Source organism: Aquarana catesbeiana, linkage group LG13, assembly GCF_042186555.1.
Source record: "Aquarana catesbeiana isolate 2022-GZ linkage group LG13, ASM4218655v1, whole genome shotgun sequence".
Taxonomy (NCBI): Eukaryota; Metazoa; Chordata; class Amphibia; order Anura; family Ranidae; genus Aquarana; species Aquarana catesbeiana.
The window spans coordinates 197313857-197333933 of record NC_133336.1 but is presented as its reverse complement, the minus strand read 5'-3'; the positions used below and the strand labels follow the sequence as shown (position 1 = coordinate 197333933).

At 43.0% G+C, this 20077-nt stretch overlaps 1 protein-coding gene across 2 annotated transcripts in view; it reads left to right on the top strand.

Annotated features, from left to right (window-relative positions):
• Nucleotides 1-18035, top strand: part of CIART (circadian associated repressor of transcription) — a 28196-nt gene extending 10161 nt beyond the window's left edge. For both annotated transcript variants that reach the window (XM_073610286.1, XM_073610287.1), the window contains exons 2-6: nucleotides 1842-2399; nucleotides 5289-5364; nucleotides 11126-11204; nucleotides 12086-12221; nucleotides 12949-18035. In XM_073610286.1, the coding sequence (XP_073466387.1) occupies nucleotides 1857-2399; nucleotides 5289-5364; nucleotides 11126-11204; nucleotides 12086-12221; nucleotides 12949-13476 (1362 nt within the window). In that variant the 5' untranslated portion in view covers nucleotides 1842-1856 and the 3' untranslated portion in view covers nucleotides 13477-18035. The remainder of the gene's footprint in view (nucleotides 1-1841; nucleotides 2400-5288; nucleotides 5365-11125; nucleotides 11205-12085; nucleotides 12222-12948) is intronic.
• Nucleotides 18036-20077: the final 2042 nt, after the last annotated feature.

The following is a 20077-nucleotide window of genomic DNA, read 5'->3' as shown; positions in this document are numbered from 1 at the left end:
AGATTTTGGGTCTTCTATAAAAGAAAGTCTTGGTTACAGAAAAATATTATATCTGGAACCCGGGAAACTGCATAATGTTGCTCGTTACAGTTGTTATGGTGTTTTTAATCCATGTGCATTTTTTGGGATAAGATCAGGTTGAGGGCGCTGCGTGTGTTCCAGCTTGATGTATCTGACGCCCACGGCACATGGCAGTGCCATCCCAGCCATGCCGTTTGCAAAATCTCATCAGGTGTTCCAAGCAGCTGATTGGAGCAGAAAGGCAACTTTGGCCAAGTGCACACTCCTCTCCAGACTGCCACCACCCCCACCTCCCTCCGCACACACCAATTCCCAACCCTTCCCGGCCGCAGTGATTTCCACGGCGTCCTCTCGAGTAATGTGATTGCCAGGTTACATAATGCAGATGTGTTTACTCTTCGTACGTTGCTCAGCCGTGCCGTAATGATGTATCACTTCCCATCTGTAGCACATGTAGGAACACAATGTTCAAAGGAAGTGAATACCTGGAAGGTGTTACATTTCAGCAGTCGTCGGGATTGGCCTCGAGGCTCGGGATAATTGGATATGTAATGGTGGCCATGCTTTGAGTCCCCACAGAGGAAAGCACCGTAGAAATCATCTAAATGATTTAAAATACGGGATTGATCAATCTATCGGAAGTGGTTATTGTTCCATGTTATGATCGGTTCTCAACTAATCAGAAGCGATTAGCAAAATTCCGTCAGACCCATAACGCCCTCAGAACGAGCGCGTAAGTGAAAAGACATTGGGGTGCCATTGATGCCAAATAGCACCTCAACTTGCCTTGTGCATTACATCACACGGTAACCTGCTACCATACCTTGTGCCATGCTGCATTCCAAAAAGGTGCGTACATCGCGGGGCTTTTTTTTTTTCTTTTGTTGGCTCGTCATGATACGCATTCATATGAATGGGCTGCCCTAACTCACAAAGTAATGTACATCAGCACACTTTGTATTTATTGAGAGCTCAAAAAAAAAAAAAATAGTCAAATGAAAGCTCTGCCTTTGTTTCCAAAAAAAGACTTTTTCACCCCAGAGGAACCCTTGAAATCATTTTCGGGTATCAGGTACTCATTGTTGGTCGGAGGGAAGAATGTTAGGTTGGGGGAGTCAGTGGGATGAATGTCACTTAGGTGGGGGTGTTGGTGGGTAGAATGTTCCTTAGTTTGGGGGGGGGGAATGGTCGGTGGGAAGAATGTTCCTTAGGGGGTGGTCATTGTCCCCCTTACAGACAGCTGAGAAGATGATGGAACTGGGGTTATGGAGGCATCAGATGGGAGGTCAGTCAGCCACAGCTCAAGGGACCTCTAGCAACCTCTAGAGCAGGGGTAGGCAACCTGGGGCCCTCCAGCTGTTGTGGAACTAAATTTCCCATGAGGCATTGCAAGGCTGGCATTTACAATTGCTCCCAGAGGCATGATGGGACTTTTAGTTCTGCGACAGCTGGAGGGCCCAGATTGCCTACCCCTGCTCTAGAGGAACCCTGGTCGATGATGGCTGATCTAAACCCAAGAGCAAAAAATGTAAAAAATTGCAGCTCACAAAACCTTGACATGAGCTCTGGTCTTTGCCTACTCTACTGCAGAAAAGCATTTTTGTCTCTTCCCACTTTACTTAAAAGTAAAATTACCGTAATGTTAAGTTATTCACTTTGACTTTAGTTGGTTAGATTGTTTTCTATACCTTGGTTCACTCTGCTCTAACGCAAAAGATAAGCATGTTGGCATAGGTTGACTGCTAAGATAAAAATCATGGTGTAGCCAACCAGTCATTGTTGTGCTCAACTAAAAAATGCTTTTGTTTTTATGCCTACAGGCCACTGACTCACCCATGGAAGACACGGAGTCCTCAGATTTTCTGTCCTCATCAGACTCCCTCTTCTCTTCAGCCAGCACCACCACCTCGACCCACCAGGAGGATAAAATATACGTTGGTTTTGACGTCTTCCTCTCTGAAGGTTTGCCTGAGCCCGCCAAAGGCCACAAGGACTTTGAAGATGTACGCATGATCCCAAACTCTCAACTGACCAGTGCCAGCCACCCAGTCCTAATCCATCTAGAGAATGAGTACCAAGCCAGGAGGTCCTTTTGGCATCAACATACGGGACAGAATTGCAGGTATTCAGGAGAGGTTGAAGGATGGAAATCCTATCCAAGTAGGAGTAAACTTGCGAGTAGAGGATCACCGATTATGGGCCGAAAGCAAGACAAGCAGCTAAAGGACTTGGTGTTCCCAGACGGGTCAAATTGTGAGGCCCATCAAGGACTCAAAAGACAGCGACTACAGAATGCCATATCACTTGCCAACCGGTGGAAGGAGAGAAAAGAGAAGAACCTTCCAATATCAGATGGAGATCGCATCTTTGCTGAAAAGGTATGTGGTGGTGAATAGTGCATTATTTTGTGGGCGATTCCAAGGGGAATGTGTTTGTGTACCTGTTGTGTTGGAGAAATTTACCACCATATCCTGAACCCCCCCCCCAAAGTAGTTCTAAAACCAATTGCTAAACTCCAATACTTCTTCCAGTTCCTTTCTAATACTTTTAATCTGCAATGCTCATTTAAAATAATCCCTGCTGATCTTTCCATGAAGGTCTTTGTTGAGGCAGTTTCAGTTATAGGGTGACAACACTCTGCCCTTGTTTTCCAATTGTGTTTCAGAGTAGTTGCAAAGGTATCCAGTGGAGAGTCGCCTAGTAATTTTGACATGAAGGTCCTTGGCAACTTCCTGTTGTGGCGTGACAGTACTCTGCCCCTGTTTCCTAGTTGCGCTTCTGAGTAGTCACACAGGTATCCAATGGAGAGTAGCCTCCTAATCGTGCCATGAAGGTCCTTAGTCGGGGACTTCCTGTTATGGGGTGACAACACTCTGCTCCTTTTTCCAAACTGTGCACCTGTGTTGTGGAACAGCGACATCACTGCTAACCCTAAGGGGGGGCAATTTGGCATTTTTGCCCTGAGCGTTGGATAACCTTGTCCCGGCACTAGTTGCAGCACGGTGATTTCAGTCTTCAAACGACCTGCTAACTGTGGGCTGACAACGCGGTCCACTGTGGAGTCTACCGCTGTGCCCATATAAAAAGGAGCCTTACCCCAGACATGGTCTACTGTTGTCACTATCAGGAATCCCGCCCTAAAATTCCATTCGGCTGTTGCTGAAGTGCATGTAGATGGGAAGAGGCTGCAGGAGATCAGCAGCACTGAGATGCGACAAAGGATAACCGTATTTTAATTTAAAAAAAGTATGATGCAGTGCTTTTAACAAACTGTCATTCAGTTGAGGGTCTACAACTACTTTAAAAGGTAATTGAGATTGGTTATGCACACTTTGGTAACGGGTCAGCAGCTGACAGATCTTTGCGGGTAGCCTCTGAGCTAGAAATTCAGTTTAGTGCAAAGAAAGTAAAGCTCTGTAAGGGGGGGACGTGCATCATTCTATTTGAATGAAATTCTGACATGGGTCCCATCACAGGAGCTTATGTATAATTGGCTCTCAGTGGGGGGAGCGAGCCTCCAGTGGTAATTCTGTTGACACTGTGTGGGCAGTATTAGTTAAGGAGCTGATGGCGCGTTGGCCGCAGACCAGTGTATCAGACACGAGTATGAAGCTGTCATGTACAGCTGGATTGTGCTCTATCCTCTCTGCATTACATTAATCCTGCAGGCTGATACAGCCGCCCTGGCCTGGTAAGGGAGTTAGGACTTGCGTCGTGATCCTCTGAAATTTTCCATGTATGCAGCAGAGGAATCGCATACGGAAAGCTGCCAGCTTTTTAAAAGGTTTGTTTATATTTAATACTTTTTAGAGGACGGCCATCTACCTGCAGCAGCCAATAAGGAGACCTCCGGCCCAATATAGAAATCTTTCTACAGTTGCAACCAAAACAGGATGACCATTTTAGTTTACAGGAAAAAAAAAGGGGGTGCTTTTGTTTGTTTTTTTTTTTTTTTTTTTTTCATATTTGTTAAATCTTGGTTTTGTAGTTCTCATGCAGCCTCTTTGCCATCGCAGGACGAGTTGCCTAATGGTGACAACAGTGGACCAGGCCTCTGTACTTAAATGGCCACTTGGCAGCCCATATGACAAGAGCACAATTGGGAGATGGAGTCAGAGCATTGTCGCCCTGTAACAGGGAGTGTCGGCCCGAGGACCTCCATGGCAGGGTCACCTGGGAATAATAAATATTCCCATTAAATACATTTGAAAATGTACTTTTATTGATATTACATCAGTGATGGCTTCCGCTAGTGTGGAGGTTACACAGGGTGATGACATCCCAGCATCGTGGGAGGGAGGTCACCTCAGTACATATACATAGTCTCCCCAATCGCTTCATGTGCCGTGGGCCTTCAGTCTCGCCCATGTGCCGTGGGCCTTCAGTCTCGCCCATGTGCCGTGGGCCTTCAGTCTCGCCCATGTGCCGTGGGCCTTCAGTCTCGCCCATGTGCCGTGGGCCTTCAGTCTCGCCCATGTGCCGTGGGCCTTCAGTCTCGCCCATGTGCCGTGGGCCTTCAGTCTCGCCCATGTGCCGTGGGCCTTCAGTCTCGCCCATGTGCCGTGGGCCTTCAGTCTCGCCCATGTGCCGTGGGCCTTCAGTCTCGCCCATGTGCCGTGGGCCTTCAGTCTCGCCCATGTGCCCTGGGCCTTCAGTCTCGCCCATGTGCCCTGGGCCTTCAGTCTCGCCCATGTGCCCTGGGCCTTCAGTCTCGTAGAGTAGCTTGATTCCCATTCTTAAGCCCTTAGGAAGGGGTTTGTTTTGATCCCAGAAACATGTTGGATTTCTTATATAGTTTTCCACCTACCTACCTAAAGGGGCGGCGTCACACAGTCAAGGTAGAGTAGAGAAGAAAATGGCCTTCATCAAACTGTTACCACAAGGTTGAAGGCACACAATTGTCTAAAAAGTCTTTGTATGCTGTATCATTAACCGTACCCATCATTGAATACCACATGAAATTGGTAGTTTTGGAGGGGAAGGGTCACAAACTTTTACCAATACAGTGTATATCACTTAGCACACCCACCCACCCCTACTACACAATTGTAAGTTTAATGATTGGGAACGCATTTCAGATGGGGTTAGCGTCATACTTCGTGCCATGAGAGGAAAGTGTAGATCCATAGAATGTTTCTACGAATATACGCCAAATACAATGCTATAAACCAATTATATTAGATTAAGAATATACAGATGGTCTGTATGATGCTGATCTGTTTTTATTAAATTTTTTTTTTTTTTTTTTTTTTTTTCCCCCTTTTCAGTGCCGGGAACTCCAGGGCTTTATCAGACCTCTGAATGAACTTCTAAATGGATTAAAAAGGGGCAGATATGACAGAGGTAGGTGTTTTTTAACGGGAAGCTATAATGGTTCTGGGTGTGCTTTTTATTTTATTTATAACGTTTTTAAATGTTTTACTATAGCTTAATTTTTTTAATTTTTTTTTTTTTTTTTTTTTTTTTTTTTTTTGTACATAAATATATAATACTTTGAAAAAAGGATCCCAGAGCACCATGGGTTAGCTAAAAAAGAACACCTAGTATAGGCTGCCTGCAAGCTTTCTTTCTGACTATTCACTACTCAAAACTACATGGCCTTTGCAGGGAAGCCATCCTGACCGGGTGTTTTGCCAAGCGCACATGCCTGCCATGGCCCTGTTCTTTCACATCGATTGTCCACACTCTGCTCTATTTGTCAGGTTGTAGGGTTCAGGCTCGGGGTTCACTGATGGATAGTGGTTAGCCTTATGAGGGCTGTGGACTGCTCTGCTCCCAGAAGTATTTGGCTGGGCGCTGGTTCTTCAGGCTGGTAGTTTTGCAAGTGTAATGAGGAGGGTCTCAAGTGAAGTAATTTGTAGTTTTTTTTTTTTACTAAATACAAATCGCCAACACAACTTGGGGGTTGTGGACTTCCCTCCTTCAGGGATCTTAGTGATCATGTTGGGAGTTGCCAGACATTTGCCACACTGAAGTAGCAAAGTCTGTTACAACCCATAGACTGTAACGGTCTCCAGATGTGGCTCTACGGCAACGACTGACCTCACCAAAGTCCCTGGAGAAGGGGTGGTCAAAGTCCCCCAAAACGTGTATGCTTTATCGACTACTAACCAGTTGCCCACTGGCCACTGGGGGTGGAAGGGAAGTTCTTCCCACGGCCATGATCGGTCATAGCCGACTAGTTCAGTGTGTCTTTCCTTTGCTGCTGGCTGTAGGGTACTTACTTTGGCAAATGTGGCCAGGTGCAGTCCTCTCCTTCTCTTTAAATCCCTTCAATTGGCAAAAGGTTTCTGTCCGTTTACCAGGAATACCTCCACATCCATCAGGCGGGATTAAACGGCGCCAACGATTAGGTAGATCCTTGTTTCTGATAATATGGCGCTTTTTGTTGTATTGTATATCGGTTACGTAACCGGAGAACGAGGAGTCTTCCTTCACATGGCTCTGCAGGAGATCTAGCCGACATCCGACTCCCTCCTCCTCCTCCTCCAGAGAAACTCAACACTTAAAGGGGAACAACCCTCATTTTAAATGGTTTCTCTTCAATAGAGGGAAAGGACGTAGATTAACCCCTTCAGAGCGCATTAATGTAGTGATCGGCGTACAAGGGTTTTTTATTTTTTTTTATACAAAAAATTGTGTGTACATGTTTATATTTTTAATAATAAAAATGATTTAAAAATTAATGAATAATATTAAAAACAAATTTGTTATGAAACTACTTTTTAAAACACTACGATCTTCCTTCTTCTTCTTTTTTTTTTTTTTTTTTAAATGTGTATTTCCAGCCAAAATGGTCGCCTAGAAGGCTAGGACCCCTTGGCTGGACTTCATATAAGACAATAGTGTTTAAAATCTGAACCCCCCCCCCGGCCTTCAGTCTACAGGCTCCTATCCTGGACTGAAATGGCTTATTCTGATTTTCACTGCACGCTGTGAGCTTTTCACAATGTGCATTAGAAGCTGCAGCAAGTCAGAGCCCCGCCTCTTTTCTTAGCTGGAGGACCTCCAGTACCATCTAGCCCTCTCCTCCCCAGCATGACTGTCCCTGGCCCCGCCCCTTCATTCATTGAATTTTCAGTTCTTTCAACCATGAACACCCAATCCTCTAGACCAGTGATGGTGAACCTTGGCACCCCAGATATTTTGGAACTACATTTCCCATGATGCTCATGCACTCTGCAGTGTAAACCCCCCCCCTTCTTTTTTTTTTTTTTTTTTTTTCTGGACACAGCTGATCACAGATCGAGGTAAAGGGCCAGTCACAGCTGCCCCTTATGTGATCAGCTGTGTGCAATCACAGCTGATCCCATGTTCACAAACGCTGGTTATTTAGCGTTTTCCCTTCTCAGCGCGGTCACTGTGTGAGGAAAGGAAAGCCGGTAACTGGCTAGCCTGTGACTGCACACATTTATACTGATAATCAGGGCATTGATTGTCGGTGCCGTCCCCCTTCAGTGCAGAAAAATTTCTTGATTACAAAATTTTATAACAAATGGGAAGAAGGGTGTGTTGGGGTTTTTTATTTTTTATTTATTTTTATTTTTTTCAGTTGTCCTTTATTTTTTGCTAAAAATAAATAAACCCCAGTGATGCTTAAATACCACCAAAAGAAAGATGTCCCCAAAAAAAGTGATGCATTGCATCTGTGCAAATGTCATTCAAGTGCGACAGAGCTGAAAATTGGCCTGGGCAGGAAGGGGGTGAAAGTGCCCAATAGGCCAGTGGTTAAAGAGGAAGTAAACCCTGGTGGGTTTTATTTCCCTGCAAAGGTAAAGCTTAATGGGCTACTATGCATCGCATAGTAGCCCATTATGTGTCACTTACCTGAAACCGAAGCCCGCGATGTCCCCACTAGCAGGGAGCGTCCATCTTCACCCCTCTTACTTCCGGGACTGCGAACTCCAGCTCTGTGACTGGCTGGAGTCTCGTGACGCGTGTGCCGCCAATCACGGCATGACCCCTATTAGAAACGGCACGATCTGCCCTTTTCTAAAGTAGACATGGCACACGGCTTTTTTTGTAAATGTCTCCTAAACCGTGGCGGTTTAGGAGATATTTCCAGCACCTACAGGTAAGCCTTTTAATATAGGCTTACCTGTAGGTAAAAGTGGTTTTACAGGGTGTATAACCACTGTAAGGTATGTATAAAGCACTTCTAAGAGTGACCGGTCCCTTTTTTTTTTTTTTTTTTTTTTTTTAACTATTGCAATCCCTCTCTTTTAGTATCAATAGATTATGTTGGGACCTACGGTTAACTTTTGCAGTGTATATATTCCATGGCACTTTGACGCTCAAGGGTCACCCTTGATCAGGGTTTGATAAATCGATTGAATAACGGAATGGAGTTTGCTTGTGATCCCTCCTTTTTCTTTGGTTCCAATAGATTCAGTTAGGACCAACGGTTAACCTTGCATTGTCCCATCATGTGACACCTCGGTTTTCTTGAACAAATGTTTGTTCCCTCGCTGTATTTGCACCTCGTGCTCCTAGAATGCCATTTTCCTCGTATTTTTCTTTGCATTGCAGTTGGATTGCTTTACATCTGCTTTGCCTCAGATAACCTCTTTTCTTGTCCCCGGGTGCCCACTCCTGTGCTTCTGTGTGTTACGGTTTTCGTGGCAGTGAGTTCATTTGTGAGTCATTCTGCAGATCCTCCTATTACCCAATTACCAATCCTCTCCACGTCTTCATTTAGAATACATTCTTACTGTCTGCTAATTAATTGCATCACTGCTGCTAAAGAATCATTTCCCCGAGGATATCAGGAGAACATCTTCTTCTCATTGGAATGGGATGTAGAGAAGCTTCTCTTATCTTCCTTCTCCTTCTCTTCCTTTTCCTTTTCCTTCTCCTTCTCCTTCTCTTCCTTTTCCTTTTCCTTCTCCTTCTCTTCCTTTTTCCTTCTTCTCCTTCTCTTCCTTTTCCTTTTTCCTTCTCCTTCTTCTCCTTCTCCTTCTCCTTCTCCTTCTCCTTCTCCTTCTCCTTCTCCTCCTTCTCCTTCTCCTTCTCCTTCTCCTTCTCCTTCTCCTCCTTCTCCTTCTCCTTCTCCTTCTCCTTCTCCTTCTCTTCCTTTTCCTTTTCCTTTTCCTTCTCCTTCTCTTCCTTTTCCTTTTCCTTTTCCTTCTCCTTCTCTTCCTTTTTCCTTTTCCTTCTCCTTCTCTTCCTTTTTTCCTTCGTCTTCTCCTTCTCTTCCTTTTTCCTTCGTCTTCTCCTTCTCTTCCTTTTTCCTTCGTCTTCTCCTTCTCTTCCTTTTTCCTTCGTCTTCTCCTTCTCTTCCTTTTTCCTTCGTCTTCTCCTTCTCTTCCTTTTTCCTTCGTCTTCTCCTTCTCTTCCTTTTTCCTTCGTCTTCTCCTTCTCTTCCTTTTTCCTTCGTCTTCTCCTTCTCTTCCTTTTTTCCTTTTTTCCTTCGTCTTCTCCTTCTCTTCCTTTTTTCCTTTTTTCCTTCGTCTTCTCCTTCTTCTCTTCCTTTTTTCCTTCGTCTTCTCCTTCTTCTCTTCCTTTTTTCCTTCGTCTTCTCCTTCTTCTCTTCCTTTTTTCCTTTTTCCTTCGTCTTCTCCTTCTTCTCTTCCTTTTTTCCTTTTTCCTTCGTCTTCTCCTTCTTCTCTTCCTTTTTCCTTCTTTCCTCCATGCAGTTTAGGAATTCATGTTGAGTGTTCCTATCCGATGCTTCATAGCATGTTGCATAGCAGTAGTGCCCTGCCTGTCCATTACCCCTCCACCTCTTCCCCCTGCGGTGCGTCCCCTCGCTGTATACCCCACTTCTCTATTTACTCTACTGGGGGAATGGTGCACATTTTACAACATCGGCATGCACCAAAACAAGCACTTGAGCCATCAGACAATAGAAACTTATAAGGCCTCCTTTTTTACACTTGCGGTTGAGCCACCAAGCCGCCCCCCCATTAACCACCTGACCTCTAAAATATTTACCACCCTTTGTGAGCCTCCCTTTTTGGCAATACAACACTGCATTACTTTAACAGAAAATTGTGCAGTCATGCGACGCTGTACCCAAATAAAATGTGCCTTTTTTTTTTTTTTTTTTTTTTTTTCTCACCCACAACTAGTGGTGTTTTTTTGTTTTTTTGTTTTTTTGTTTTGTGGTTTTTGATCACCTCTTCCCCTTTTTTTGTTTATAGCACAGTTAATAAAAAAACTTAAAAAAAAAAAAAAAAAAATTTTGAAAAAACAATTTTTACTTTCTGCTATATAACCTATCCCATGGAAAAAAATGTAAAATCAGTTTCTTAAATTTTGGCCAATATGTATTCTGTTCCATATTTTTGAAACCAAACCATAAGCTTATATTGGCTTACGCAAAAATCATACCGCTTACAAACTGTGTATAGATAGATAGCACTTGTATATCCAGAACTTATAATAGCGGGACTGTGATATTGTAGCAGACAGTCTGACACTTTGTCAGAACCAGTGACATTAAGCCCTTGTTCACATTGACTGCATCTTCATCTGAAATCGCGCGCTTTTCAAAGCCGCATGTCAGTGCGACTTGGAAGACGTCTGTGCGGCTTCAGGCACAGGTGTCTATGCAAGGCGCACCTGAAATTGCCGAAAGTAGTGCAGGAACTACTTTTTTCAAATATGCGCAACACCGCAAAGGTGGCGTCGCACTGTTTTGAACAGTGCGATTGTTGGCAATAGAGTGCGACTTGTCATGCGATTTTTTTTTTTTTTTTTTTTTTTTTTTTTTTTTTTTGACCTGTCTAATAGCATGACCCAATCGCTCCAATGCGAATGAGGGCTAACTGCCTGCAACCATTTGGGTGAGCGGATACACGCAAATATGTTATGATGCTGTCCATTGGTTTGTACAGGGTGCAAATCTGACTGTGCGCTAAAAGTGTGAATGGGGCTAGTTTTGTGGGTGTGGTGTGTTTGTTTTTTTTTTTTTTTTTTTTTTTTTTAATTCCATCTGGCAGTTCTTGTTTGCTCATCTGAATAAGCCCCAAGAGGGATGAAAAGGGGAGGCTGTATTTCTGTAACTACACTAAGTGGGCAGTTGTGCATAAGCACCCTTGTTTGCGGTCTACGTAGCAGATTGCTATAGTCGCTGTAATGATTCTTTTCATTCTGGTTACAGGCCTGAGCAGTTTCCAGCAGAGCGTAGCTATGGATCGGATACAGAGGATTGTTGGCGTTCTGCAGAAGCCTGAGATGGGGTGAGTGTTTGAGAAGGTGCATGTCACGTTATGTCACCCACTAATGACCCGTCGGTGTTGTTCTGCTGATACCTATACTTACCGCTAATTGGCAAATGTTTGTGAACATCTGACCATCCCACCTATTGGGAAGGGTGTCCACATACTTGGCAATGATTGAGTTCAAAGTTTTCGGGTGAAGGGTACTGTTAATGCTACGTCATACAAAGACATTTTAAACCATTGTGAACTTCTGCCTTTTTAAAGGCCCTTTTCTCTTCTATCATGACTCTGGCCTGTGTACAAAGCCAGATCCATAAAGACATGGTTTGACCAGTTTGGTGTGGAGGAACCCTGGTTTTCAAACCTACTCAATGCCTTTGGGGTGAATTGCAACATTGATTGCAAGCCAGATTGTCTCATCCAACATCAGTTCCTGACCTCATAAATGGTGGCATCTCCATAAAGACCTGGTTTGACCAGTTTGGTGTTGAGGAACCTGAGCATTCTGCACAGAGCTCTGACCCCCCCCCCCCCCCCAACCCTACTGTAAACACTTGAGAGAAGTTGTGGTGATAGTTGTGATCCAGATCCTCTCTTCCAACATCAGTGCCTGACCTCACAAATGCTCTTTTGGCTAAATGGGCTCAAATTCCCCCAGATGCTCCCCATACTCTTGCTGAAAGTCTTCCCAGAAGAGTAAATGATGTTATGGCCACAAAACCACTCCATGTTAATGGCTTTGGTTCTGGAATTGGATGGCCAACAAGCTCCTATAGGTGTGTGATGGTCAGAGGTCTAAAAACTTTCAGCCATATAGTGTTTTTACATAAGATTATACCTTGATAATATAGCCTCCTTCTCTGCCAACTTCATCTCACCTCAACCAATTTACTTTTCAGAGAGCGTTATTTGAGCACCTTACTACAAGTCGAAATGATGCTAAAGATTTGGTTCCCCGGAGTCAGCAGCTCCTCTTCCTCTTCTTCGTCCACCTCAGACTTTGACAAGGAAGAACCCCAGCACAAAATGGCCAAGGTAAGGACCTCTACGGGCAGATTTTAAAGACCAAAAAGATTAGTCCCCTCACTTTTTTTTTTTTTTTTATATTGGGGATATTTGTACCTTTTGTCATTGAGGGAGAAAATGTGGTGGGGGTGCGGGAGGAAGAGGGGAAAATCAGAAATTTTAGAGTTGTCCTCAGAACACAAGGCGAGGGAAAAGCTTCCAATAGGGTCAACTGTCTAAGAGGGGTTTCCCTTCACTTTGAGAGATTTCCTCTAACTTCGTGTTTGTGGGACAGGAAGTCCAGGAAAATGTCCCCAATGGTACACATAAAAGTGTTTTTAACCCTTCACTACACTATCCAACTTGGTTTATAGTTAATCTTTGTCTTGGTCTCAGCCTCTTGCAGTTCCATGTGTATAAAAGAGCTTGGACTGGGAGAAGGAGAAGCAGCACAAAGAGTCCTTTGTACTGTAGCTGCCAATAAAGATGAGAACATGCTCATAGGAGCAAAGTGGCAGAATGATGAGTTAATCTGTCTGCTGCCTTTATTTTCACTGTCCAGTCACAGGCTGGGGAAGGGACAAGACCTGTAGTTGGTTACTGCATCAAAGAGAAATTGGGCAGGTAGAACAGTTCCTAGAAGTATTTTATCTCTGTACTTAGCAGTATACCTGAAGTTCCCCTTTTTAAATTACTTCTGATGTCTTCCACCACCTTTTTTGCTTAAACTCATCTGTTGCTTTGGTTCTTTTTGCAGCACCCAGTTGTATCTACAGGACAGAAAAGCTGCCCTTTAAGACCAGCGTCGTCTTCTTCTTCTTCGAGCAGTCCGACTATGAATAAACCAGACTGTCCCACCTTAGCCCAAGTTCATACAGACTATGTGTGCGGCAAAGAAGCCTTGGCAGACTGGCCGACCATGAACTTAACCTGGATGCACGCCGCTCCCATCTGCAACCCTCCTCTAAGCCAGGTGGACCTCCATCATCTCAACACTGCTCTAGGCCAGGATTTGCTCTTGCCCAATGGAAACAGCTGTGGCATAATTTTTTTGGTACAGAACAGTCAGGCCTCAGTGTCCCCCACAGTGGAATCTGTAGACAGTGAAGATAAACCTCTAGACCTTTGCTGTTATGGCGAAGGATCACAAGAGCAACCGTCTCACCGAAGTCAGAGCGCGCCCGCTGTGTTTGACCTCCATGACCAAACTGATCTTGGGCAGTTGAAGAATCGTTCACGTTCGTTCACAACATGCAAGTTGACCTTCGGGGGTGAAAATACATAAGCCGCATCATATCTTGTCTCCCAGTCAGTTCAAATTCTCCATCGCAATCACATGGGCAGCTAGCCTTGGAAAGGGGGGGAGACCCAGTCGAAACCGGGGGGGAAAACAAGAGCGGACTATGTCGCATTGTATTGTTCCATGTGAAGCCTTTTTTTAAGGCTTTAAGATTTTGTTCTGCTACACTGAGCTGAATTCCAAAGAGATGCAAAAAACAAACAAAAAAACATGATGGACGCACTGCGCCCAACAAAGGCATCTTGAAGGGGAGCGAACAGCAATATCTGTTGTCTATAAGTGTACTGTTTTCATAAAGGCATTTTTGGCATGTTATCTATATATTTATGCAAACTATAGCTTGTGGCCAAAATGTTTTCTTCATACATCATTTTTTATTTTTTGTAGTGGTAATATATTTTCAGCACTGCTTGAAATAGAGACCAAACTATTAAAATTTCAAAAAAAGTGTCCCCAAAACTTGTGTCCTCCAAGGGGAGGTTTATGAGGGGGGGCGAATGATCCCTTTCTGCCAGTTAATTCCAAAAAGGTTCCCCCGATTATCCCGCTCCTCCGATAAAATGAACTGGTCTTTCTCTGTTGGGTCACTTTGTTCTTTTGGAAATGGCAAATATTTGCTGGATCAGAGGCACATTCGCTGAACATTCCCTGCAAACCACTTGCATATCCATCATTTCTAATGGCCATGTCCTCTCTCGATGTTGTCTGCCTTGAGGTTCTGAGGGTTATAAGTTTATGGGAACGTTGTCAGCCAATGTGCAGCAGATCCAAGTGAATATTGAGACGTGAATTCCCTAGACTTGGCCTTCATAAATGGGGGGGGGGGGGGGGGGGTTCCAATGTCCCCTCTGTTGGCCATTTTGGGGTTGATCTTTTAATAAAGGCAAATTGTCTGTTTACGTTCCAAGGGAATTTTTTACTTGGCTTAATGAATGGAGTGAAAATATCACTTTGCAAAGAATACCCAATCGCATGCAAGAAAAAATCTTGTCTGCACATGATTGGATGATGGAAGTCAACAGAGCTTAACCTAACTTGCTAAACGAAGGGCAAATTCCCTTACAACGTGAAATTTCCCCTGCAAAGTTTAACAGCCTGTAGTAAAGCAAACCTCTTTGTCTCACCGAACTGAAACGTAGGCAAATTATTAACATTTGATTACTGAAATATTTCAAATGGAACAGCCAAACTTTTGTTTTGGATAGAGCAAGGAAAGGGTTAAAGTTGCTGTCACGTTTCTCTTGCCTGTGTCTGTCTCAGGATATTGCCCCTTACTTCCTGTCCTCAACTGGGGGGGGGTCATGTCTCTGCAGAGGTGGAGGGTATGCTGACCTCTGCTCGGTGAGGAAGCAGTGGTCTCTCTGCAGAGGTCCTTCTGTGCAGAATGCTGTCAAGTGATAGACTTTCTTACTTGGGCTGTGGCTACTTTTCGAAAGAAAACAAACTGGTGCACCTGGAATGTTTAGTGGATTGAAGCTGAAAGTTCAGTTGGGATTGAGGTTGGGGGTTTTTTATTTATTTATTTTTTTTTCTATGGGTTTCCAGACTCTGTTTTTGGTTGGGCAGGTGTTTTTGGAATTCTGTTTAAAAGGTTCATCTTTGTATGATGAAGCACAATTATGTTGAACGTGGTTGCCTTAGTTAAACATTATGCTGCCATTTTGTGCTCTAAAGCAATAGCTGTGATCCTGCAGCCTCGATGTTCACAACAGACCCATGCCGCTGGTGGTTTCTAGAGGGCTAAATCTCGTCTTCTACGCAGCAGTAGCTTCAGTTTTTCAGTGTATAGCAATGGGGTTCATGATAAACAAAGGTTGTCTGTATGCATTTATTAATTTTATTATTTATACCAGCTCTGACTGTGCGGGAGTCCCATGGATGGTGGTACTTGGGTTCCTATGGTTCTTCTCATAGGTGTCAGTATTGTCCATATAGACAGATTGTCTGACCTAGATTGTTCTTCACTAATGTAACTTTAGCTTAAAAAAAAAACATAAAAACTTCCAGGGAGACGATAGCAGTTGGTTAGGGCTATTGTTTGCTGCCAGCATCCGCCATAACTTTTCATTTTCCTTCTTTTTTTTTTTTTCTCCCATTTTGGATTTAGTAGAAATGGGTATATAGCATCTAGACCAGCCTTTCTCAACCATTTTACCCCAAGGGAACCATTGAAATAATTTCAGTTGTCGGGGAACTCTTGCCAAGACTAGGCTAGGTGGGGGGGGGCATTAGGAAAATTATTGTTGGTCATTGGGAACAATGACCCATTTAATTGGTGGTAAATGGGAAGAATGGTCCTTATATTGGTGGCCAGTGAGCTGAATGCTCTCTTCAGTTGGTGACCAGTGGGAAGAATACCCTCTTCTGCTGGTGGCCAGTGGGAACAATGACCCCAAATTGGTGATTAGTGTAAGAGTAGGAGTCATTTTTGTGACCAGTGGGAAGAATGCCCTCTTCTATTGGTGGCCAGTGGGAACAGTGACCCTAAATTGGTGATTAGTGGAAGAGTAGTCCTTATTTTGGTGGCCAGTGGGGAAGAATGCCCTCTTCTGTTGGTGGTCATGGGGAACAATGACCCTTAATTGGTGATCATTGGGGAAAATAGTACTTTGATGGCCAGTGAGGTGAATTCCCTCTTCTGTTGGTGGCCAGAGGGAAGAGTAATCCTTTATATTGGTGGCCAGTAGAAAGAATGCCCTCTTCTGGTGTTAGTCATTGGGAACAATGACCTTTGGTGATCATTGGGAAGAATAGTCCTTACATTGGTGGCCAGTGGGAAGAATGCCCTCTGGTTTTTAGCCATTGGGAACAATGACCCTTAATTGGTGGACAATGTGGAGAATGGCCCTCTTAGAGTAAGGTAAAAAGATCAATTGGGTCATGTATTTGGCTCTACCAAGGATTGATGACCTAGAACTAGGAAAGCCCCATATGATGGGCGGTCAGTTGGCTACAACTCAAAGAAACCCTTGGCAATCTCTAGAGGAATGCTGGTTGAGAATGGCAGAGCTAGACTCATAGGATAGATTGCTTGGTCACCCTACAGTATCTGAATGAAATATAAGTAATTGCCCACAAGTTTCTATAGCCTGTGTGTGTGTGTGTGTGTGTGTGTGTGTATAAACTTCTATTGTTTACAACACCCTTAACCATTTCAGCTCCGGCAGATTTTACCCCCTTCATGACCAGGCCATTTTTTTGCTTTTTGTCTTCAGATGTGTATGGGGCTGGTGATTGCAAGGCCATGCAACACATGACCAATGACATTTCTATCCTTTTTTTTTTTTTTTCCCCCACAGAGCTTTTATCAGGTGGTATTTGATCACCACTGGGTTTTTTTTTTTGTTTTTGTTTTTTTTTTTGTTTTTGTTTTTTTTTGTTTGTTTGTTTTCTGTACTATAAATGAAGAAAAAAAAATTTTTTTTTTTTACTTTCTGTTATGAAACATATCCAATAAAAAAATTTTTCAAAATCAAATTTCTTCATAAATTTAGGCCAAAATGTATTCTGCTGCATGTCTTTGGTTAACAAAAAAACAAAACAAAAATCCCAATAAGTCTATTGATTGGCTTGCGTGAAAGTTATAGACTCTACAAATTGAGCTCTAATACTGGAAAAAACATTTTTTTTATAGTAGTAATGGTGGTTGTCAGCGACTTACAGCGGGACAATCTGACATTAACTGCCACTTTGTGGGAACTGGCTAACTGCCGCTGACACTAATACAGTAATCAGTGCTAATGATATACACTGTCACTGTACTAATGACACTGGCTGGGAAGGGGGTTAACATCTGGGGCAATCAAAGGGTTAAATGTGTGCCTAACAATGTTTACTATGTAATTTTTGTGCTGATTTTTACAAAGCCACGTGCCGGTCTTTATTCCCATGTGTCCAGGTTCCTTCTCCGTTTTTGAGAAAACTGGGCACAGTCAATCATCTCCCAACTAACCAGGCCTGACCCTACTTGGGTTCCGAGATTGGGCGCATTTAGAGTGGTGTGGCTGTAGTCAAGGCCACAGTCAATCATGCTTGTTTACTCTACGAAGATGGAGCTGCCGCCAAGAAAACTAAAAAAAAAAACTGTCGCCCACCCCCCACCCCCTGAGGTCTCTCAGCCCCTATGGGTGTCTGACACGGTCTATGGACATAAGATTGTTGCCCAAGCTGGACAAAAGGGGCTAGATGGGACAACTCTAATCTCTCATCTATGGGTACCGTTGGCCTGTAGCAACGCATTTTTAATGTTTGAGAGGTGTGTTTTTTTTTTTTTTTGTTTTTTTAACATTCTCTTCTATGAACGGACAACAATGCATGGCGCATTGCCGCGGATGGGGAACGGGCAGCCGCATTTAATGCTGTTTGGGGTAATTGAAGTTACTCTATGCACTGAATAGTTCTATGCAGTTTTGCAGCATTTGTAAGATTTGGGGAGCCGGGGTAAAAAAATTAAAAAAAAAAAGTGAAGAATGACGTCTCAATGGTTTCAGTGTATTTCTGATTTGTACAATAAAGAAGGGCATTTTGTGCCAAGTAATTATGCATTTTGTGACTCCTTTTTCTTCCACTCGTATAATTTTACTTTAGTAGATGTGGCACACCGATTGTAGACTGCATTTTAGTGCCTGTATAGGAGGACCCTTAATTTTTTCCCACTAAATTAACATTTTTAGACCAGCCTTTTTTAACCCTTTTACCAGGTATCTCTCTCTCTCCCTCTCTCCCTCTCCCCCTCTCCCTCTCCCTCTCCCATCTAAATATTTTTTTTCTTTCTCTTTTTTTTTTTTTTTTTTTTTTTTTTTTTACCTTTTAATGCATAGTACAGTGACCGGCCCCCCCGCCCCTCTGTTTTACTTACCTGAGCCCTGGAATTTCACACACCGGACATGCACTATCCCTCTGCCTGGGGTTCTCGGCTCTTGGTTGGATAGATTGATAGCAGCTCAGCCATTGGCTCCTGCTGCTGTCAATTGAATCCAAAGACTCGGGGCAGAGTCCGGCATTCGTGTCTGGACGCAAATGCTGGACTCGGGAGCGTGCCTGCAAGGTAACGTGTCTCCCCCCCCCCCCCCCCCCAGGCAGAGCATTTTTCCTAGGTTAACTGTTGTGAGGAGGAGGAGAGGCCGAGGGACCCCAGAAGAGGATGTTCGGGGGCCACTCTGTGCAAAATGAGATGCACAGTGGGTGCAAGTATAATATGTATGTTATTTAAATAAAAACGAGCCTTTACAATCACTTTGATTTTAATGGTTTATAAAATAGAAATGAACAAAAAAAAAAAATCAGGAAAATAATTAAATGGAGCATAAGGAGTTAATTAAGGTTGATTAAATTAAGGGTTTAAACAGAGGAACATTTATTTAAAAAAAAAAAAAAAACGCAAAAAGATAGAATATATATATATATTTATATAAATATAAACTTGCAGGTAGCTTTAAACTGACTTCATCTGCAGATAGAAGTTCATTCCTTTAAACTGTAGATGATGAAACCAAAAGACACAAAAATAAAGTCTTTCGTTTTATCTTCGTATTGGGTTGTTTAGGGCTGCAACTAATGATTATTTTCATAATCGATTAGTTGGCCGAATATTGTTTCGATTAATCGGCTAATTACCCTAGAAAAAAAGTATGGTGTATAATTTTAGTTAATATGTAAAGTTTAAAAAAAAAAAAGGCAATTTATTCTTAAATATCTCTATGCAGTGGTAAATATAACTAACCAACTGTATGGTTAGGGAGCAAAATATCTAATCCACTCTGAGAATAACAGAAGAGATATACTGTATATACTATTCAAGGATGAATCTGGTAACTATCATTAGACTCAGCGATTTAAATTTTTTTATTTAAAAAACAAACAATATCTTCCTTTAAAAAAAATTTAATTTTAAGAACATTCATTCGATTTTCTAATCGTTTAGTGGGGTCAAATCGACCCTTTCCAAATACGCAGAGGCTGAAAAAAAGCATAGATGTGAACGTGTCCCATAGGAAACCATGTAAATTAACTGTTGTGCGTTTCTGCAAAAAGCACCAACAAACACATAGATGTGAGCCAGGTCTAAGACGTTTCGTAACATAATGGGGTTAAAAAAAATCTAAAATTAGCCCTTTTATAGTACAAAAAAAGCAAATCACTACTGGAAAGGGGTTCATTTTTTTACTGTAGAACTGTGAAAGTAATATTTACAGTAGCGATTATTTGCTCTTTTTGTACAATAAAGGGCTCATTTTATTTTTTTTTTTTTAAACCCCATTATGTTACTGGCCGATTAATTATGAAAATAGTAATCGATTAATTGTTTCAGCCCTAATGTTGTAAAACATTGCCTGGCTGGCCTTACCAATAATTGCTAGAGAGAAGGATATCTATCTCTCTATCTCCTATCTCTTTCAGCATTCAGTGCGGGAATTCTGCTGAAAGAGCCAAGCCCGAAAGTATCAGTTTCGGTGCATTAGCACAAGTACCGATACTCATGCAAATGCTTAGTATCGGCGCAACCCTACTTTTTACCCCAGAGCAACCCTGAAAATGTTCAGGTCTTGGGGAACCCCTGCTAAAACCAGGTCAATGGAGAAAAATG